The sequence below is a fragment of the Aquila chrysaetos genome, chromosome 3 (assembly GCF_900496995.4).
Source record: "Aquila chrysaetos chrysaetos chromosome 3, bAquChr1.4, whole genome shotgun sequence".
Classification (NCBI taxonomy): Eukaryota; Metazoa; Chordata; class Aves; order Accipitriformes; family Accipitridae; genus Aquila; species Aquila chrysaetos.
The window spans coordinates 5,271,157-5,292,842 of record NC_044006.1 but is presented as its reverse complement, the minus strand read 5'-3'; the positions used below and the strand labels follow the sequence as shown (position 1 = coordinate 5,292,842).

The window sequence follows — 21,686 nt, the reverse complement described above, 5'->3', positions numbered from 1 at the left end:
TGTATATATCAAAGTCTAATTTCCAACCAAATGCTTACAATGCATAAAAAATAAAAACCATTAGATTGTCCCAACCTTCTTGTTTCTTCTTAGTGCTCAATACCACATCTTTCATTTGGATTTGGCAAGTTTTGTTATGCAAACATTATCCTCATATTATAATGATTTTGGCATTTCCTCAACTGGCATATGAAAGACAGAGGTCTAAGCTGTGAAGCAATCACAGAAGAGCAGATAATAGACACTGGTACATTTTGTCCAGACTGAGAACCACAGTGCATAAATTTTAATACCGTCTGCCAGAGTCCAGCAGAGAAAGTGCTAGATTGGAAAGCCACCACAGTGTAAGCCATTGGTGGTTAGGAGGAACAGTACTGGCAATCAAGAATGCATTGGTGGGCTGGGAAAAAGGAGAATCTGATACTGTGGGAAAGAGGGGAAATGGGGGAGGCATCTATTTTGCTAGATCAAGGATCTGGATCTGTGTAGCATGAGCCTTTTGAATTCAGATAGTTACTCAGCTTAACTAGTTACCTCCCAGCAAGAACAAAACATCACCATTTTCCTCTGTTCAACACAACAAATTAACTTCAGTGCAGACTCTGAGTGCAAAAAAATAAGAAGCATTGCACAACCTCTTACCCTCTTGTGTTTTGACAGCAGGAAGTGAAATAGATGACCCAGCCATGAAATCTCCTCCTTCTACCATCCTGAAGAATTATGTCATTGTTGGTTCCTCCCAAATCTCAGGACAAGCTGCCCTCTTCCATCCTTCTGGCCAGAAAAGTTCAGATCCCCATGTCAGAGGACAGGTAACAACGCCAACCGGTTCCCCTCACTTGGCTGCCGTCCACCTGCCTTTACCTCCCAGCAGAGTCATTGAAGAACTCCACAGGGCTCTGGCCACCAAACACCGGCAGGACAGGTACCTACAGCCTCTTGGCTATATGGGTGCATGAGAAGAGTCATTCCACTAAACCATTTCTCTTGGTAAATGTTCCTACCCTGTTATTAGCATTTTATTTATTCCTACAGCTTGGGTTTGCCTTCCTCTTGATGTCACTACTTTGAACATCCACTTCTGGTTAAGGTGCTTAAATCTGGCAGTTACTCCAAAGTATTTCCTTCCTTTATAAGGAGGCTATGGTGACACGGAAGTAGGTTTTCAAACAGGTAGAATCATTTGATAATCCTTCACCTAGTGCAAAAGAAAATCTCCCCACAAGATGCCAAGTTAGAGTAGCTAAGGCATATCCTGCTCTAAATATCAGTACTCTGCATATGAGAAATGCTACTATTTCAGTATATGTCTCTTGGCTTATACATGAGCATATACGGTATCCAGTTTTAATACAAATGCTTGTGTGGGAGTACATTGGGTACTTTGTCTGGTTTTCATTATAAGCCATCCTGTGTTTTGGAGGAGGACAGAGATAACTTTTTCCATCACAGAGCTTTGGAGTTAAGTTGGTAACATTTCTCAATTCTGTAACAGCTATTGTCATGGGGAATAGATTCATACGATCTTATTTCCAGGCCCTGTTAAACCTTTGTCATGATCATAAAATATCAGAATGGTAATATTTCATGCCACGTATGTTTTACATTAGAAGGACGTGCTGTGTAGTTTTTTTAATCAGTACAGTATAGCATGTGGCTATATATCAAAGAAATACATTCGTCACCACCCTTCCATACCTTATTTTTATGAGAGATAGGAAAGTAGATCCACTTTAGCCATTCTCAACACAGTCTTGAGAATGCCATCCCATGTTGTCCCATGTTGAACTCTCTGCCCTGGCCTTTATGAGCTACAAGACATTCTGCTCATTCTCATATAAAGATAAGCTCCTACTGTAGCAATAAAACAGTCTTTTGTAAAAACTGGGCTGTGCACCTTCCACCCACAGCTTCCATGGAAAAGAAAGCAAAGGCTCTCCAAAAAAAAGAGTGGATGTCCGTCCATCCAGAACATCTAGCATTGAGCGCAACAAAGAAAAGGAGAACTCACTGAGTTACAGCAGTGATTCAGAAAATAAGCGGAACTCAGTTAAAGAGTCGGATGAGAACAAAGAAAACATGATCATGAACTCAGAGCTCAAGGAGGACTCTGTTTTTTATCAGGATGAGGAAGTTTTGAATGACTCCGTTATTTCTGGTAAGGAAAGTCACTTACTATATTATAAACATATACTATAATAGCCTAAAGGAATGCTCTAAACAAGGCAGCATGCAACAGAAAATATTGAGCAGTATGAATTCCTGTATTGTCACACCAACTTTTTCAAGGAATCCTGGTGAAAACCTAAAGTTCAATTTCAGTCATAGTGATTGTGATCATGTTTGTCTTGGTAGTTACTGCATACTAAGATGACGTTGAGAGTTATGTTGATAAGTCAATGTATCGGTATGCTTTACCCTTTCAGTTACTTATGTACCCTTTGCACTACTACATATGAATGGCAGCACTTGCAGACAGATCTCAGTGTCAGTAGGCAAGGCTTTCTGTATACCTGGTGCCAATGCTGTGGATGTTTTGGAAGCATCCTACTTTAGGACTATTATTCCAGTGCAGTGATGGTACAGTGAAAAGTGGAAGAGACCAATGAATCTAGGAAGGACAAACATCCAGAGAAATTATCTCAAAGAAAGTTGCTCTCCATTTGGTCCGTTTCCCCCTTTCTTGACACACATGGGGAATGCATTGTATAATCCTGAGCAATTATTTACGTGGGCTTTGGCAAAATAATCACCTCTCATTAGAAAATTTATTTTTCATTCAAGCTTTTAATGTTTTCCATGTTAGCAAGACAAAGATTCAGTCCGAAATGAATCTTTCAATCTCTTCATCAATGCATTAAAAAAAGGCAGGCAGAGAAAAATTAATCAAAAATAATTGTTATAACAGATCAAGGATTAATTTTAAAAGGTGCCTATTATAAAGCATGAGCCAGCAGACAGGACACGAGTTCTGCTCCTGTGTCTTAAGATGCCTAGTAACAGAATAGACTACTGAGATAAGGGAAAAGAAAAGAGAATCCCTTACATAATTGCCATGCATTTAAAAAATAAAAATCACCTTTTAAGTTCTACCTATTTTTTTCTGACTATGTGTTGTTTCTGATTATATAAGTGGTCTCCTTTGTTATAAATTCTAAGAGCTAGAGGCAGCCAGGCAAAAAATACATTATCCCCTACTAGTAAAAACAAATCTGAATATTTTACTGTTGAAGATGAATACTCTATATATTTAACAAGTAATTATTCACTGTCTGTGAAGACAGAAATTATGATGATAGAAGGACATTGGTTATTGTACAAATTTCAGTGGTATGTAGAAGCAGCTCTTGGCTTTCCACAATAAGTGTTAAAGTTCTGAAAAATTTCTGCTTACTGCAGTTGAACACTACAGTTGTATTGGTGATGACTTAAGAATGGTTTAAACACAGTAAGTTTTATAGGGCAATATTAGACCAACTGAGATGGTGAGAAAAACAGACCTCTTTCAAAGATATTTTGGCTTTATTGTAGCTGCAACAATACTGCTGCTCAGCATAGAAGATATTGAAATATGCCATTTGAAATATTGGCTACACAACATGAAATAAAAAGAAATCAGAATAAACAGAAACCTTTTTCCCCTTAACTATATAATTTGATTTAAGAAAATATTATGTGTACGTATAAATCTTAGTTCACACAATGGCTTATGTATTGGGCATGACTGGTCATGTATTATGACTGGGTAGGGCATGCCTGCTAGAAATTTAGAAAAATAATATCTGATAGTAGAAAAATTAATAAATACATTTTTTAATAATATGTGAGTACTACAAAGATGTAAAAGATGGATGGAAAAGCTTATAGGACTAATCGGTGAATATAACGAGGTGGGGCTGATACAGTCTTGAATGTTTTAGTGAATAAGATTAACGGCCCAAATTCAAAATGTCAAGGGCCAGAACGACATACAGACTTGCTTCCCCAGTTCTCATGATGGTGTGCTAATAATAGAAGTGCATATCTAGATATGTCGACAGCCAGTTAGATGCCTTATCTGAAAGGCTGAAAACTCAAAGGTTTGTTATGAAATTAGGTAGTGGGGTGATTATATACAGATTAGTATTTACCTGCAGATGTACACCAAGGGCAAAAAGAGCAAACAAAGATTATTTATCATTTGATAAAGAGGCCCCAGATATGAATACAACCCCTTTTCCCATGCAAAACACTTTCCAACATCAACAAAAATAATTTTTAGGAAGAATTTTCTCTCATTTCTTTCTTTGTAGCTACACAGCCTTCTTCCTCATAATTAATTTACCTCACTCTTTGGCATTCGAGTCTCTTCACACCTAATCTTCAGTCTCCGCATCAAGAAGCCCATTCCATATACACCTAAAACTTACCCAAATCATCATAAGACTTGAGCTTTATGCATAAGATAATTTTATTTAAAATGGCTGAAGATCATTGTTGATTGCCTTGTCCTTGCACGTTGTAAACATGCATTTACAAAAGACCTAATTTCTTGTACAAGCTTGGTGCTTGCTCTGCTGGTGTTCAAGTTCAGGTACATTTTAGGGGCACAACAAAAGCCCAGGCCACGCAAAGTTTCAGCTGTTTGATGTCTAAGGAGGCTGCCGTGGACAGGTACCAGGCAAGCTGGGCAACAGAGCAGCTTAAACCACAGAAGTCCTGGTGTGGAGTGGTATAACCTCAGCCCCGAGCAGACAACAGCCTTGAGGATGTGACCACTGCCCATTTACTCAGCACAAGCTGGGACAGAAGCAAAGCATTTCTGATCTTGACACTGGGTGGCACTGCTTGTGCCAGGATTCATTCAAATGCACCCGTTTGCATTTCAGAGAGGAGCAAGAGATGCAGTAATGACAGGGATACCATCAGAATAATTCCGTGAAAAGCTCCAGAGTTTTTCTAGCTTAAAAAATCTGGGCTGGTTTGCAAGCCAGTAGTTAAAACTATCCATTAATCCAAGGTTGCTTTACAATTAGTGTACTGCCTTAGTACATCACCAACTTTGCCATTGCCACTGTGATGCAGAACAGTGCATCAGTGCAGCAGCCCCATGATTACAGGGAGATTGGAACAGGTTACAGCCAGCTCTGGAAGAAGTGAGGAATTGTACCTTGGCTTTCCATGAGCACCCTACTCAATTAAACATTCTCCCAAACCTCTAAAAACACAAGGGAAGACGGTAGTCTTATGTTATTTTTTAAGCTCGTGCACAACTAGCACAGAGCCCACAACTAATAACTAGTGCAAGCAAGGTCTTTCCATCAGCATGCGGTATTAGGATTTGGCTGTTGCTTGATAGAAAGAACAGTAAACATACAGGAAATTAAATGTCATGATTCAACTGAATTAAAACAAGAACTTTTGTCAGGAATCTGCAGACCAAGCATGAAAAGGGTGTGAATTTTCAAAGCGTTTATTGTTGACCTAGCTGAGCTGCCATAAATCATGAAACAAGCCACAGCCAAGATCCTGCCTAAGATAGCTTGGTCATGGGGCAGACCAGCATTGAACATGCCTTATTGACCAGGAAAAATAACCTTTAGGAAGAAAATACTTAAAGAAGGGTATTAGAAGGTTCACTTTCTACTGAGATAGTGATCAGGAAGGAATTTACCTCAGGGTGCTTAAAATGGATGTGGGAAAAACTAGTTTGGGGCTTTATTTCCTCTTTGTTCTCTGGGTTTGTTTTATTCATTTGTTTATGAATTCTGAAACATCAGATATGGGTTTCTGCAGCAGGTGGAATAACAGAACTGGCCATCAGTGGGCCAGTCAAGATGAAAGCAGAAGAATTACATAGTGTTTCCCGGCATGTCTTCCTGAAGGGGGTAACATCATCTCCCTCTTTTCCCTTTGTTGGGCAGGTATTATTTTTCAGTAATTAACTCAATTGGTCAGGCATGGGGAACAGCTACTTAGACTAGCAGATCAGCTTAATCCAGATCTTTTGCGTTTTTATTTGGTGAAAGACCCTAAAGATTAATCAGTGCCCAGTGCATATGGACCATGGGAGTGGCTATAGCATAAGCCTTTTAGAAATCCAGACATCTGGATGAAGTGAGTACAGATTATCCTGAGTGGGTTATATGCTCTCTACTACTCTAATACAACAGCAGGATTTGGGTTAAAGTTGAGATTTTCTAGATATGATTTGTGTTTTTAATTTCACAAAGTAGTAGACTCTTCCTAAGTGTGCAGCAGAGCAGCCCGGGAGCAGTCAAGGCCCTGAAGAACAGCTTCATTTTACTTTGTTTCGAGCAAAATATTGCATTGTTCTGTCTCACTTTGAAATACAAGCCTCTAGGGTATACACTGAGCTAGTTTAAGCCAATGTCTCCACATCAGCTTCAAAACCTGACTTCTTGAAAAAAAGTTCAGTCTTTTCACTGCAGAGCATTGGTTTCAGCTGTCCTTCAATGAGATGAGGGACAGCAGAAAATGAGCCCTGACCTCATCTGAGCTAATTCTGTGATTCTAGTCCTTGTCCTCCCAAAATTCAAAGATTAGGTAGAGTAGTTTTAGATTAGGCAAGCAGTTTTATAACAGCCTGAAGGAAGTAGGGATAGTCCTGCATGCTCATACCTTAATTGTCAACAGTGAATGGGAGAATAACCGTTTACGGTGCATGTCCCAAAAAAAAGTGTTTACTACACATGAGCTCCCTTGTTTCCTTCTAAGCAGTTCTGGACAGAGACGTATGCATGTGCTGTATAGCATATACATATATTGCTTTCAGTGCACCCAAGATGCACTGAACTGCCTGCAAATGCACTACGCAGATGGCCAGCACATGGGCGGTACGTCTATCGTGTTCTGGAGACACTGGGCTTAATGTGCATGTGCAGTCTCTCTGCAGCAATCTCCTGACATGACCAAATTCCTCTTACCACCTGTTTAAAATTTCCAGGTGAAAATGAGAACATATTCAGGGATACCTGGGAGTTTGCTAGCCCCAAATGTGCTTCACATTGTTTCCAGAAGGAATTCTGTTGGTTCCTGTGCTGTACGGATCAAGCACTGCAAACGCCCACTCTACACCCACTCCCAGTGTGGTGGAGGCTTGAAAAACCTTGACAGAGTCCCAAGTCTGTGGTTTTGTGAGCCAAATGTTTCTGATGGAGTCATATATTCAGTTAGCAGAAGGCTCTGCGTGGCATCAGCCAAATCATTTAACTTCTTTACCCATCTGTTAAATGTATACCTACTACATCACAGAGGGCTGTATGGTTTAATTTAATTAATGTTTGCAACAGACTTTGAAAGCATTAGGAGGAAGGTGCTAAACAAGGGCACAGCTTTTAGGCTCTAAGCGAGGTTTTGAGCTGATTATGGTTTCTAGAAAGTTTAATTTTAGACGACTGCAACTATCAAGAGACTTGTCCCTGCTCACACAGGGAGGCCATAACTACTCTCTGCCCCAGTCTTCCCAACATGTATGTGTGGATATGGTATAGACTCCTCCCCTCTGCATAAAGAAATCTGAGATCAACAGTGATAATAACTTGGTCCACAGATCCCTAGCAAATAAAACCCCAATATTTGGGAATAAGAATCTATTTAGGATTTAGAATCTTGCCAACCCCCAGAGCATTCTTTAAAAAATAGACTATAATCCTATCTCAAATGCCAAACAAAAATACCAATTAAATGTCATTTTCTTTAAAAATGAGGTGACCTTTTCTAGAAAAGGTGAAGCACTAAATTAAAAAAAAACCCCTTTAAAATAAAAAGGAACCAAAACAAAATAACCTCCCTCTTACACACCACACTCCCAAGATGAAACAAATGCAAAGATTTAACTGTAGTTCCTGCATGCTCTGACAATACTCTAAACCCCATCTGACTGGTGCTACTCTGTAATGATAATTTTTAGACTCCGCTGAAGCCCTGGACTCAACACCAGAAAAGCCAGTACAGCACAGCAGAGGCATGCAGGGATCTGGTGTAAATTTACTTACAACCCACCTGTGGCATGATTGCTGAAGACTGCAGTCCAACCAGTATGACTCACTGGTTTTAATAGCACTTCCCTCTTCTTTTCCCCCCATCATAAGCAAGCTACCCCTCATCAGATATGGACATCACCTCAGACTTTCAGTCTGCATTTGAAAATAATGACGGCTTTCTACTTTACAGCCATTCTATTATGTACCTTTCCAAACACATGGCAAAATGGTTTTATAAGCTCAGGAGTCCAATTTTCATTTGTTTAGCCTGCTGAAGTCTAAAAGATACAGAAACACCTAAGCTCAAACAGTTCGCTCTAGTAAGAGTGAAAGGATGTTTCTAATGTCATCAGAAGGGCAGCATCAAGGACTCAACATCCAGCACACTGAAGAGCAGTAGACTCCCACTCAAAACAGTTGCTGCATGTTCTCCCATGAACAGTTCTTTTGTAATGGCAATGTTTTACATTGTCTGGTTTGATGGAAAACATGTGTTATCATATTTTTACAATAAGCACAACAGGTCATGCAATCACAGTAAGTATTTGTGTCTCTTATTCCCTGAATGCCCAATTCAGTTGCAAGCATTCCGCAAATCATTATAAAACCTGGCCTTTTTTTTCATTCCTTGGAATATTTTCCCCCGCTCTCTTCAGATGGAGAGACCTAATGTCAGCAGTATAGTATTGATTGCTAAATGAAAGAAGTTATGACACACTGTCACACTGGACAGGATGTAGACATACATAATGGCTTACCTTTAGCGTTAGAGTTACACGTGGTGTCTGATCACAATTCTGATGTTCTAATTTCTAATGCCAGAAAACCAGAATGACATTTTTTATATACACATATTTTTATATATAAGTTTGGGGGGGGGGGGGGGGTGTGCATATATACACACATGCCAAGCAACAGCTTCGATTGTTTCAGTTACCATTATCTATTCCTGGTTATACATGGTGACCCAGAGAGGAAGGTGTACATGTCCCTGCCACTCCTGCCACTGAGCGATCCAGTCCTTCTGCAAAGGAACCACTAAATGGTTCAGGAAACAGGGATTGCTCTGGGCTATAGGGGTGCTCAGAGGACTGAGGCAAGATGCACAGCCTTTGACTTCTAAATTAGTGATGTGAATCATGTCTCAGCTACAAATAATTTTCACCTGAGACCACTGCTTACTTAACAAAGATAACAGAGGAATATAATCCTTCTGCATTTGTAAGCAATTTCGTGTCTGCGCCCTGCACAACTGTTGTGCTACTTACTTCTATTAATGTGTAATGCTCATTGCACACTAACATACAGATTGCTGTCACTCTGTAGGTTTCCCGCTCTTCATATGTTCATGTTTCATCTCCAGGAGCTGTCTTTCTAATAACTTTCTTTTCAATGCATGCCCCAGGTACTTTGCCAAGAAAATGCAAGAAAGAACTGCTGGCAGTAAAACTACGAAACAGACCAAGTAAGCAGGAGCTGGAAGACAGGAATATTTTCCCAAGGAGGACAGATGAGGAAAGACAGGAAATCCGGCAGCAAATTGAAATGAAACTCTCAAAGTAAGTCTATCTAAGAACAGGGAGGAACCTCCATTTACAATTGAGCGTCCTCTGAGTACTGTCAGATGAGACAGTCACCCACCCTCAAGTCCATTTCCTGCAGTGAATCATACACAGACTAATACAGCACATTTTTAGCTGTCAATCAGCCACATGAAAAAAAATCTTAAATCCCTCTTCAGTCAGGATTCCCTTGATTTCAATAGAAAACAAGACAGAAGTCAATGTGGGAGACAAAATTCTGCCAAATCTACCTGCATCTCCACTGACGTAATCAAGATTTTTATGTCCTCTAGAAAGGCTAGTGCTTAAACAAAAATAATCATATAATTATTTATTACCCTGTTTTTTCTTTGTCAGCACTAGCTGAATGTGAGGATAAAGGCAACTGTTATAGCTGCATACTTACTTGATCAAGGGAAAGCTGCTGTATGCACTGGTGGCTGTATTTCTGCTTTAAGGAAGAAGGAAGCAAGTTCAGCAGCATTGCCCTCACATGGGTAAGGTGTTTGTGTAAGTCCAGCTGCAGGGAGGCAGGGATGGTCTGGTTTTGATCAGTAACCAGGGCAACAGGATAGAGCTATGAAAGAAATAGCATTACTGTGGTGTGTAGCCTAAAGCAAAGATTTAAGGTAACTGTGAGGCTCAGACTGCACCATTTGGTTTTTGTGTGTGTTTTTTTAAGAGCTACATTTGGATATCTGCAAACATGAATATTTTAGATGAGACAAAGTGGATTGTTAAATAATCTGTGCTGCGCCTGCCCACACTGGGACAGTAAGCACTGCTTGCCGCCAAAATGCTTGGAATTAAATTGAGAAACATGAATAGAAGTTCATTTTCAAGGCTTATTAAATATTAAATATCTCAAGCCTCTCCTGAAAGAAACATTTATTGATATTTAGACTAGCTCATTCATGTGTGTGCATTTGATTAAACTTTACCTCAGGGGACAGGGAATGAGAAGCACGCATATGGATCAGAGCACAAGTCTTAATGGACCAGAGTTTATGGAGGAAAACATCACTGCCATCACCACACTTGCCCTCAGCTAAGAAATGAGCTGCTGAGTGAACATAGATGAGATTTTGGGTGCACTTCGTGATGCCCCTGCAACGTTGGAGATGGAATAATCACCTTCCTTCAGTCTCAGTGATTGCTGTTTATGCTTTGTAGCATGGTAGCACTTAACACCCAAAGGAGAACAGTGCATTGTGCCAGTGACTGCACAAGACAGATCAGATGACAGTCTCTGTCACAAAAAACAAGTACATCCCATACAAGTAGAAAATATTACATTACAATTTACATTAAGTTCCAAGAGTTACAGGCAGAGCAAATCATAGATGTGCCACATTAATACCCATCGTCTTAGGAAGGAAAAGTGCCATGGACGTTGAGCATGGCCTTGATCATCTTGACCTTGCAAGCCTTGTGTATTCATTTCAGGGAAATATTTCAAGCTGCACTCTGATATTGTTAATTCCAGTATTTTGGTCAGTCAATTGCTCATGAAATGTCTTCATAGGTCAGGAGCCTAATTCTATGGCCCTAAAAGCACACAAAAAATGCTTTCCATCCCACTGCATCCCTAAAACCAAGATCAACCATCACAGAGTATTCACTGAGTGAGAAGATTATCTCATATCCAGCCACATCTCATATTGCTGAAATGGGCAGCAATAGAGAAGGTCACATCTTTTTTCAATACAGCCTGACTTCTCTTAATGCGAAAGGTCTAATGCAATTGCAGCTTCAGGTGGTGTAACTACAGGCTTTATCCCCTTCTTTTCAGTTACTATTTAGCTTGCTTAATAATGAGCCTAAAGAATTATTTTAAAGGAGGCATACCTAAAGCGAAGTGCTAGCACAAGGATTTAAAAAGGAAACTGCTCTATTGGTGAAGAAAAGGGCTGGTCATTACTAGAAGCTGGGAAATGTACTGTCTATAGCTAAATGCAGTGAAGGAAGCCTCCATACTGTCTGCTGTGGTCTTATGGAGCAATCTGTAGTGCAGGCCATTAGTCTCATTGGTAATGTCTAAAGCATGGCTAAAAGCCATCTTTGTTCCAAGTGCTAGAAGACAGGCTTTCATTTAGCTCCTTTCTCCTGGAACGTGGAAGATTCAGCACATCTCAGGGAACAGATGGTGCAGAGATTGCTGGAATAGCCAGGAATGGCAAAACAGATTCGAAGCAATCTCCCACACAACTTCCAGCACATATGTGCACTGGCAGAGCTCAGCTCAGCTCTTAACTCATCCACCAGAATAGAACATGACCATGCAAACAAGCTCAGGTGATGGATACATGCAGGAAAATATTTACACCAGAAAAAGCAAGTACATGTCCCCCAAAAATAAACCTAATAAAAATGGGTACTGGTAAAGGCCAAAGAGTCAAAGCCCTAGAGATACCCCCTCTGTAGTTTCTGACTAGGTCTCACCCCACAAAACCCAGACCACCCCAGAGTTGCTGTTCAGAGCACAATCTGGCAGTACCGTGGAAATGTAACCACACTGGGAAAAGTGAAATTCTTAGATGAGATTTTGAGGTCTTTACATTCATTCATTTTACTGGTACTTGTGCAGCACAGTCTCTTTGTGACAACTTGGACGTTTATAGCTAAGGAACGTACTGCTAAGCATTCAGGTGTGAAGTACTGACTGGGAAATGGGATCCAATAGAAATGTCTGTTCTCTGTATGATTTTGCTACTACCTATGCAGGTAAGAGCATGCTGCTGCTGCTGTACTAGTAACACACTGATAACAGCAACGGGACTTGCTAGCTCAGTTATGAATCCACATATACAATCAGGCTATAGACCTGTACTTTAGCACAAAAGAATAATGCATGGGCAGATTAGTGAGTAGTTATTCGATGGCTGGCTGCGTAAGAACGGCAAGTAAAAGGCAGTTGTTTTCAAGATCAATATTTTTCAGCACATTTGTAGGGATTTGAAACTCTATAGCTGGCTAGCAAATTGCCTCAGTCCCACAGCTAACAGCCTGGCTCTGTACTCTGGAGGGAAAGCTGTGCTGACATACATAATATGCAAAATATACCAAATAATAAGTGTCTATGTAACTTCAAAAATGGGGAGACAAAAGAATAACAGTTTCTCAAAACCGCTGTATTTTTTAAATGGTTCTGGTTGTCATACGTTTCAACAGTAGCTATGAACTTGCTGAGAAAACCAACTCTCTACTACCACGCCGATGAGTGTTTATTCAGTCAAAGCTAAAATCCCAATTTTTCTTCACTTTCCCACTCATTCCATCTTAAAAGAGAGATTGAGGAATTCTGTTATACCTTTTGGGCCAGATTCTACTTTTACAGCAGTGCAGGTACACTGACTTCAGATTTATTATTGACTGACAGCAGTGTCAGTACAGATTCAAGTATTCATTTATGCGCATTGTTGCTTTTGAAAAGCCTATTTCCCATATTTCGTGCTCTCAGCCAATTTAGTCTACCACTTGTTGCCGTGGAAACATGCACTTCTCCCTCCTCCATCCAAAATGGCAGTATTCCATTTTCCCCAGATTTCCCTTTACAGTAGTGTTTCTCTTACTCATTCATGCATCCCCAGTGCCCCAGGCCATGGTGCGCACTTCCAATATTCTACTGTGCATTAGGCAGCAGGGCTCCCAACAGGTCTTGGTTCCCCTTATTATGTGTTCGGAGTGCAGATAATAAGACCTCAATGGAATTCAGTGAATTGAGAGCTCTTTGTGTCAAGAGGCAGAAAAGACATTTGCAAGTACGATTATTTGCAATAACTGCTTTCTGCCTTACAGACTCGCTTTGTTCTAGACGGGGTTTAAGCTGAAACCTGGGGGAATGAAATAGTTGCTAGACTGAAGAGTGATGCAGGAAAAGGTTGTTTAATTAAATTTGGTATACGACTGTTTAGAAAGTTAATGTTTGAACTGCCTGGGTGGCTGGTACTTCTCAAGTATGCCTTGTATAACCACAGTTAAAGACATTCCATTATTACTTAATGTTTCAATGAAAACATGAATTCCCAGAAAAGATTATACTTGTAATTTTCACTTCATGTTCTGTTTCACCTCCCTGGATATTTGCATAAGTAGACGTGATGCATTAAGCAGCACTTAAAAGATTATGGAGACAGGAATTCAGATATAGAAATGTGGGCATCAAAGGAGTCAGGAAGAATAACGTTTTGTGGACACAGAGCGGAACCAAAAACTCAAGCACCTAAAACTGATCTTCACCACATTGAAAATCTTGGCATGTGGATCATGCTGAGGCAAGGTTTCTTGGCAATGTAAAGTGAAAAGGAGGTGGCTTTATTCAGTACTTTACCACATCTGGAAATCTGTAGTTCTAGTGCTGCCCTGAGGTTCTTGGAAAGGCATTTTCGAGTTGACTTGCCCAGAAACTGCAGACGTAGCTAAATGCACACCCAGATTAGACCCTGGTTTGTACCTCAGCCTCATGTAACAGAGCGTGAAGTTCACAGTGCTGCTGGAGACAGAACAATACCAAGCAAACAGCACTTCAGATTTTCAGGCTAAAAGCATAAAGCGTGACAGTTCAACACAGAGCAATCACAAAGGAAAATTTTATCTATTGATGAAAGAAAAGCTGTGCCCTGTTTCCCAAGAACAGCATGTGCAGTGCCACTTCCTTGCAGAAATGTCTCAGTGCGGTTTTGCTCACTGAAAAGGCATCAGCACTCCAGACCGAGAGATTCAGTGGGGAACTGGGCAGAATCCACAGAACTTTGGGGAACATCTTATTTGAATTTGAACCAAAAAGGGGGTGTGGGTGTGTGTGTACAAACTACTAGTAGCCCCAATGCAGAAATTAAGTAGATAATGAACTGAGCCCAGTTTAGACACTAGCCTAAATTCACCTGGAGATTATCAAGGTTTTTTGATGAACTATGCTCAAGCTCCCACTCCCTGAACTAGAAATCAGGTAACTGTCCTGATTTCAGAAGGCTGGGAAGACTTGACACAGATTTATTCCAGAGACAGAAAGGCAGCGGCAGGCACAAAGAAAAGATCAGCTGTCACCGCTAATTAGCTGTGTACAATTTAATGCATTTCATTCTTATCTGGCAAGAATCATCCAGGTAACCTTGTCACTGATGCTAAAAATAACCCCAGTGAGCGCAGCGTGGGCGTCTGTGAAAGCCTCAGCTCCTCGCATGAGACAGGAGCTATATATAGAGCTACAATTTAAATCTGTGGGCGTGTGTGTAAGGCAAGGGAGTTTCTCCTTCTTGCTCTGCACTAGACAGCAAGATAAGATGCTGCCAGCAGGGACCAGCTGGGGGGTTGCTGTTGGAGATTTGCACGTGGCTGCAGTATTTTATTAACAGCTTGCACAGTGCCCGAGTGCTTTTTAAACCTGGTGCTGTGTGAGGATTTGGGATTTTTTTAATGTTTTGTCCCTTTTCCATTACGGGCTCAGCTTTTCAAGGCTACAGAAAAGAAAAATATTGTGGGGGATGGGGGAAAGGATTGGAAGAATGGGGGAGGTGCAAGTGATAGCTGAGATTTTTTGGAGCTGACTCCAGGATTTAGATGTCCGGATCCCATAGGCATTAATATTCCCTGTGCCCTTCCTTGGTGTCAGGCAGTGACACACAGTTGGAAACCCTGTTATGTACCCATTGACAGACAGCACTGGCCTTACAGTCAAGGGGGCTGAGGTTTAGTGTCTGCTGCCAGAGTTACTCTGAGACAGTCTTCAAGGATAAAAATCAGGAGGAAAGGGAGAAAGCTGAAGTTTTGTTAACATCTCCAAGCAGTGAGTCAGTTTACCCTCCTGTTTACAGGGCTTTTCAGGTCCAAGGCAGCTGCAGTGCAGCTCAAATATATGTATTAGAAGAGGTTCAAGTACATCTGTACATACCATACCTTGACTACCCTGTCCCTTTCTCTTAAGGACTGAAGAGCTCTTGAGAAAGGTAGCCTTTGTTGCCTTTCAGGTATTTCTCTTGCAAAAATAGAATGAACTTCACTAACGTGAATCCCTGGTCAGCAAGTAACAAATCTAACCGCCCTGGGTGTGTGATCATAACAGACCCGCTGGACTGAAGCTCTTTAACCAGAGGTACTTGCTTGCTTCAGTAATGAAGCACAGTGCATGCACAATTAATTATGGAGCACCCTATCAGCTCTGGGCAAGAGCCATGATCTGCAGCTGAACCAGAAAGAGCAATTTGCTGTCTCAGACCAGCCCACAGCATGTTTGGCAAGAATTTTTGCACACGCTAATTCATTTATAAAGGGTTGCAACACAGAGGACTTAGTCCTGAGTATTAGTTTTTGATTTGAACAACGTGCACATGACTCAAAGCTGCTCTCAGTGCAGGTTTGTATCACTAAGGTTTCAGCATGCACCTCTTGTTGACAATGTTGGGTATTACTTTATGCAAACATGGGGAAGTGTCATTGCAGAGGGCAGTTACTTTTGCCCGGGGACAAGAAGTTTCACAGGTCTGGGGCACAGCTGATGAGAGATTGTCTTCTGGGAAGACACTAATTCCTCACACTGCTCTGTTCTACTTCCCTGGCTCCAGTGCTGGGAATTCATAATCAAACATGTTTTCCACAGCACAGTGAAGGCAAGGGCAGCAGGTCAGTGCACAGCAGGGAAGGGAAGAGCAGAGCAGCAGGTGTAAACACAGAGAGGAATATCCAGGGCCTTTTCTGGGACACAGAGTCAATTCCTTGAATAGGTCTTCTGGCATAAATGGCACATGTGAAACTAGAAATAAAAAAAATCAAGGTTCAGAAAGCTGTAATGTATCATAAGGGAGCTTAATTATGTAAATAAACTTGCAGGAAAACTGCTAAAGCAAGTGTAATTAAATAAGGAAAAAACATTTTAGAGAAGAAAATAGTGCATTTGTTTTGCCCTGCCAAACTGCCTACAAATAGCATTGTGTGTTCAGACTCAGATCCTCTCTTGGAAATTAGGCATCTACACACACCTGAAGATCTGGGCCCTCGGCCTGTAAAGTGACAAGCAGTCATAAACCAAAATGGAAATCCGCAGAAAGCCAATAATGCTCTGTAATGCCTTACCTTACATTGGATTATGATTCAGGTCCTTAAGCTAGTTTGGCTCTGCAGCACAAGTAATTACAGAAAGAAATTACTTTAATTTAATTTGCAGAGCTTAATCGATACGGACCAAAGTAAGCTGCTCTGGTTGTCACAGCCATTTGTGCTGTTTTATGACAAAACCCTGACCAGAACAAGGTGCTGTAGCAGTTGTGAGCTACTGATAACTCAAGGGTTGAGCATGGATTCAGGCATTCATGGTGGCAGCCCTCACCATTTGTGGGGATGGTCGCTGTGTTACTGAGATTATTTAGGATTAGTTTTTTTGGTTTAGACCTGTTAATGAAATTCAGGAAAAACGTTTTATGCACTTAAAGCCAAGCACTTGCTTCACTGTAGTTGAAACAGAAGCAAGATAGGATGGACAGTGTGTATCTGGTAGACTATGAACTGGTATAAGCAAAATCTCAGCCAGAAAGGGGTTTGGCTACATGTTTTTCCGTTTCAACGTACCAGTTTCAGACTTGCCATTGAAAGCATGTAAGAACCAAAGAGAGAGAGGGGTAGTTCTGGTGTTGTGTTGGTTCTCCCCCCGTCCTCCTTTTAAACCTAACCAAATCTATATGCAGACTGGCTATAAATGAGTTTCACCATAACTGTTGCTGTGAATTGCCTGCAGAATACCTAAGTGGATAGAATTCACTTCTCCCACAAAATTTGTAGTGTGGCTTTTAGTTTGAGGAAGGGAAGAGTCAAAGCTTTCCTACTGGTGGTGTCACATTTGCACACACCATACCTGGAGGGCACATGGCTAGTACCACAGCAGTACATTATCACTGATTTATGGGGCAGTGTTGTCAGATGAGTCATCTGCACCTTTTATGCATGTTTTTGGACTCTCTTGTAAGAACTGGCTCACCACATGTGATCCAAGGAAACTGCAATTCATACAGTTACTACAGAGTTACTACAGAGTTACTACAGTTTCCTCCTCCTGCAGCTCTGAGCACAACTTCTGTAACCTGGTTCATTCAAGATCTTAATTCCTCCCAGGAATCAGAAGCTTGGGCTTGCTGCTTTCATATAGAAAAATTGGGTCAGTCTAGCACAGTTTCCACCTTTTTGAAATAACCTTAGAGAAGATGAGGGGGGTGAAAAATGAAGGAAATAAATATTTAGAAACTTGGGGGGGGGGGGGGGGGGGAGAAAAACAGGTCAGAACAGAAGGTCATTGTTTTTAATCAAACACTACTTAATAAATATTGTACAGTAATATCAATTATTAAAATGCAGTTCTAGCTAAATCTTTTTGATTCCATTGCCTGTGCCCACCTTGCAAGCTGCAGCTGTATAATCAGGTCTTGTGGGGGTTTTCCTGTTTATTTGTGTAGCTTGGGAGCTACTTGGGTCAAACAGAGCACCACAAGTTTCCGCCAGTATCTGTTTTTCAGGATAATTAACTCATCCAAGTGGCCAGCACACTTCCTTGACCTCTTCAGACTCTGGAGAGGTTTTTTTTTTCCCCTGGAAAGCACTCTCATTTTCTATCTTTTTCTTTAGCTGTCGCATGTAACATGCCAAAAGACAAAAAAAGGACTCCCAGATTTATCAATCCGTGCTCAAGTATTTATTCTGTGAAATGAAAAAGAAACAGATAACACCTTTGGAGGTTGAGGACCTTCTTCTGTTGAAAGTCCACTTATGCAGAGAACTGTATCAAGGCAGCTAGGAAACACACCTGCTTGAAGAACTGGCATGTTGGTAAAATCTGATTCTTAAATCACATTAGAAACAGGTTACTTCAATCTAGTTAGTCTGCTGCTGTACAAAAATGTGACAGTTATTTTGTTTTGTTAAAATTACACAAAATACTACTCGGCCAAGAGACAAACACCAGAATAAAAACATGAGTGCCTCACCGTTGAAAAAAAGCCCTCAAAATCAAGACTACATGACTCACAGATGAACAACCATTGTCATTTGCTTGAGATGATCATATTCATTAAGCAAATTAAATTCTGAATGAATTAATACTTCATTAGTTTTTCAGAAAGCATGCTAAAAAAAATAAAAAGCCAGGATCTCACAACAGTCTCTCCAGATAGCAGCTGGTGTATTGCAAAGAGATCAGGCTAATTTGAGGGTTTCTGCAAAAGCCATATTCTGGCCAGGCTACACTGCAGCCTTATTATTATAATTATAACAGGGAGTGGCTACAGTACTTCCAAATACCACCCAATAGGGGAAAAACCCTCCTTCTCAAGAAAAGGTTAAACAAACCAGTACTAATGTGGTAAGGAAAGTTGTATTTATAGGCATCATGCAATTAAGTTTAAAGAAGTCTTTCTGCAGCCTGTTTACAACATAAAACTAAAAGGTAACAGAGAATGATAGGTATGTGGGAATACCAAGCTTAGATCTACAAGGACGATCAGAGCAGGAAGCTGAGGCTTAGCAGGGACTTTCTGGGGGACTAGAGGCCCAGCACTCAAGTGCAGCATTACCCGTGACTTGCTGTGCATCAGCTGCAAAGTCAAAAATACATACTACAAAAGCCTAGAAAACCAGTGTATGATGGTGGTCATTTGCTGAGAGGCAAGGCCTGTTCTAGCTTTGATGAAGTCACTGCCACCTACATTGCTCTGCTTAGCTAACCCGTATCCTAGCAGTCACTCAGCAGACAGAAAGCAACTCTAAGGAGACACAGACGTGGTAAAATTGAATCCTTTCCCAAGAACACAGAGACCTCATAAAGGTTTGCTGTTGCAGCCTTGCACTTTGACAGTAAAAGACAGTGTATGTTGTACCAGAACAAATCATAGCAGTAATGTCAAAACTTAAACGCTCAGGTCAATAGGAAACGTTACATAATTAAATTCTTACATTTTGTTCAATCGAGGAACCCAGATTTCCAAAGCTCAGAACCTTCTGTCCTGCCTGAAATTTGCCAGCAACCTCTATTTGGATATACACCACCATAACGAAACACAGGATCCTAAACGGAACTAAGAAGGGTCCCAAAAAGCTTTGGGGAACAGCAGACAGAATATGAGGATGACATTTTAAAATTCATATCCTCTCTGCATTTTCATGTTAGTTAGCCTGTCTGTAATGCTCAGTGTCACGCTTTGTGGCATCAAGTGACAAGTCATACTGCTCACACAGCCCAATTTAAAAACAAAGAAAAACTGAATCACTAAAATACCATTTCCAGTGGGAAGTGAATAAATCCCCGGAGGGTCTGCAAGTCTGGTTTTCCAGACAACACACTTTGGCACATTCTCCTATTCTGTACAATAGAGATACCCGTATAGACCAGCTTTGCAGAGCACTGTGAGATCTGCTGGTGAAATAACTACAAAACAGAAGATTATTCCTGTCATCATGACCTGGGGACTCACACTCTGTAATTTACAGAGTGCTCAGGCCACATCTTTGAGTTTGCAGTGGAATTTCTCATTTCACTCTGCATGCTGGTAGCAGGAACACTCTTTGCACTGAAAATCAACGGATAACCTCAAGAGAAATTTTGAAAAAAGCAAAAGATTAAAATAAAATAAATGGGAATGCAGTAAAGAGGCAGGAGTCGGAGCATGCTGTGGGCAAAGGCTGCGTGGCTCTGGCCAGCCTTGGTTAATAACACGAGGGCAAGCTGTTGGTCTAGCTCTGTGCTGAAAAATGCTGGGCTAACAATAGCGTGCATTAGAGAAACAGAAAATAGCACAACAGATGGTGATACGCTATCTGAAGGCAGGGATATCCCATCCTTTTGGAGATGCTGTGTGGGTGAGTGACAGGCGAGAACTAGAAAGTACTTGCGTTGCCAGGGAGAGTGTTCCCAGAGAGATTCCTGCAATTTGATAGCAGGTGTGCAGTCATACATATGGTCCCAGCAGGGACTGTCTATCCCAGAAGCATTTGCAACTTTAGGAATCACTATCATTTAGTTTTTTTCTTTAGGGATTACACAAAGCCAAGAGAGCACTGCATTTTCCTTGATTTACTTCAGTAATTAAGAAAGCTGTCCCTTGGCATAAAGCCTGACATTACCACCAATTTGCAGAATGCAACAGCATGCCCTTTCCTGCTAGGGTTTGAAGCTGCTGGGTTAGTACGCTCACACAGCTTGATACCACCAGCTCTGGGGTAAATCTAAATCCTTGCTGTTGCTTATGCAACACCTTGCAATGGCGAATATGCCTGCAGATGTTTATTGTCACTTCACAGACTTTGCAGGTTGCCAAAGGGTCCTTTATATACAACTACAGGTTACAGGGAACAGAAAAGTATATTCTCCAGAGCTCACATTGCATGGGGAAATTCTCAGCAGCTTGTATCCATGGCAAGAATGGCCATTCTCAAATCATTTTGCATTAAATGAGGGGGTGGAGGAGAATTTACATACAGTCAGCAGAGGCAGGCTGACAAGCTATGCATACCAATATTTCTTTGTCTGCTCTCTGCAAATCCAGCTGTGGTTTCTTCCAGTGACCCAAATCCCACAGTTGTACATTGCAGTGGCATCTGTTGGTAGGGGCAACTGTTTATAGGTTAAGCGGACAGTATTGCAGGATCTTAACACTAGCTGTGCAACAGTGAGCATCCTAGCTGAATTCAGGACATTTTGGGACACTTCCATCCATGTACAGTATTTCTACTTGATGGACTCTGAAACATAGCTAGTGCTACAGTCCAAACTGACATGTCTTTCTGTCCTCCCGTCCCTGTTCCCTCTGACTGCAGTGGCTGAAATTGCGTTCCTGGCTGCCCACGAAGTTGAGTCATGAGCCTGCAGACACTTCATATCTTACAGGGCTCAGGGGTGGCCCAGCCTTAGTCTCCCTGGAGGAGATTGATCACAAGCATTATATTAGGCATTGTTTATACAGTGAAGTTAAAACCTAACTTCTTTTTTCTTTTTGTACATATCATTACCCAGTAAGCACCCAGGAGTATGCAACTGTTTCACTAGGAGTATTGGGAAGTCTCAGTAAAGCGGCAGTCCCCACCACTGGAATAAGATTTGCTTCTGGTCTACTAGTGACTGACTTTCAGACTCCCTACTGTTGCTCAAGCAGTGGCAGATGTCTTT

General features: G+C 41.1%; 1 protein-coding gene across 3 annotated transcripts in view; it reads left to right on the top strand.

The window, feature by feature from the left end:
- Window positions 1-21,686, top strand: part of PHACTR3 (phosphatase and actin regulator 3) — a 115,860-nt gene that overhangs the window by 75,969 nt on the left and 18,205 nt on the right. For 2 of the 3 annotated variants that reach the window (XM_030009734.1, XM_030009736.1), the window contains exons 6-8: window positions 661-925; window positions 1,911-2,158; window positions 9,391-9,544. In XM_030009734.1, coding sequence (XP_029865594.1) covers window positions 661-925; window positions 1,911-2,158; window positions 9,391-9,544 — 667 coding nt within the window. The remainder of the gene's footprint in view (window positions 1-660; window positions 926-1,910; window positions 2,159-9,390; window positions 9,545-21,686) is intronic. The other variant, XM_030009735.1, reaches the window with a different exon arrangement.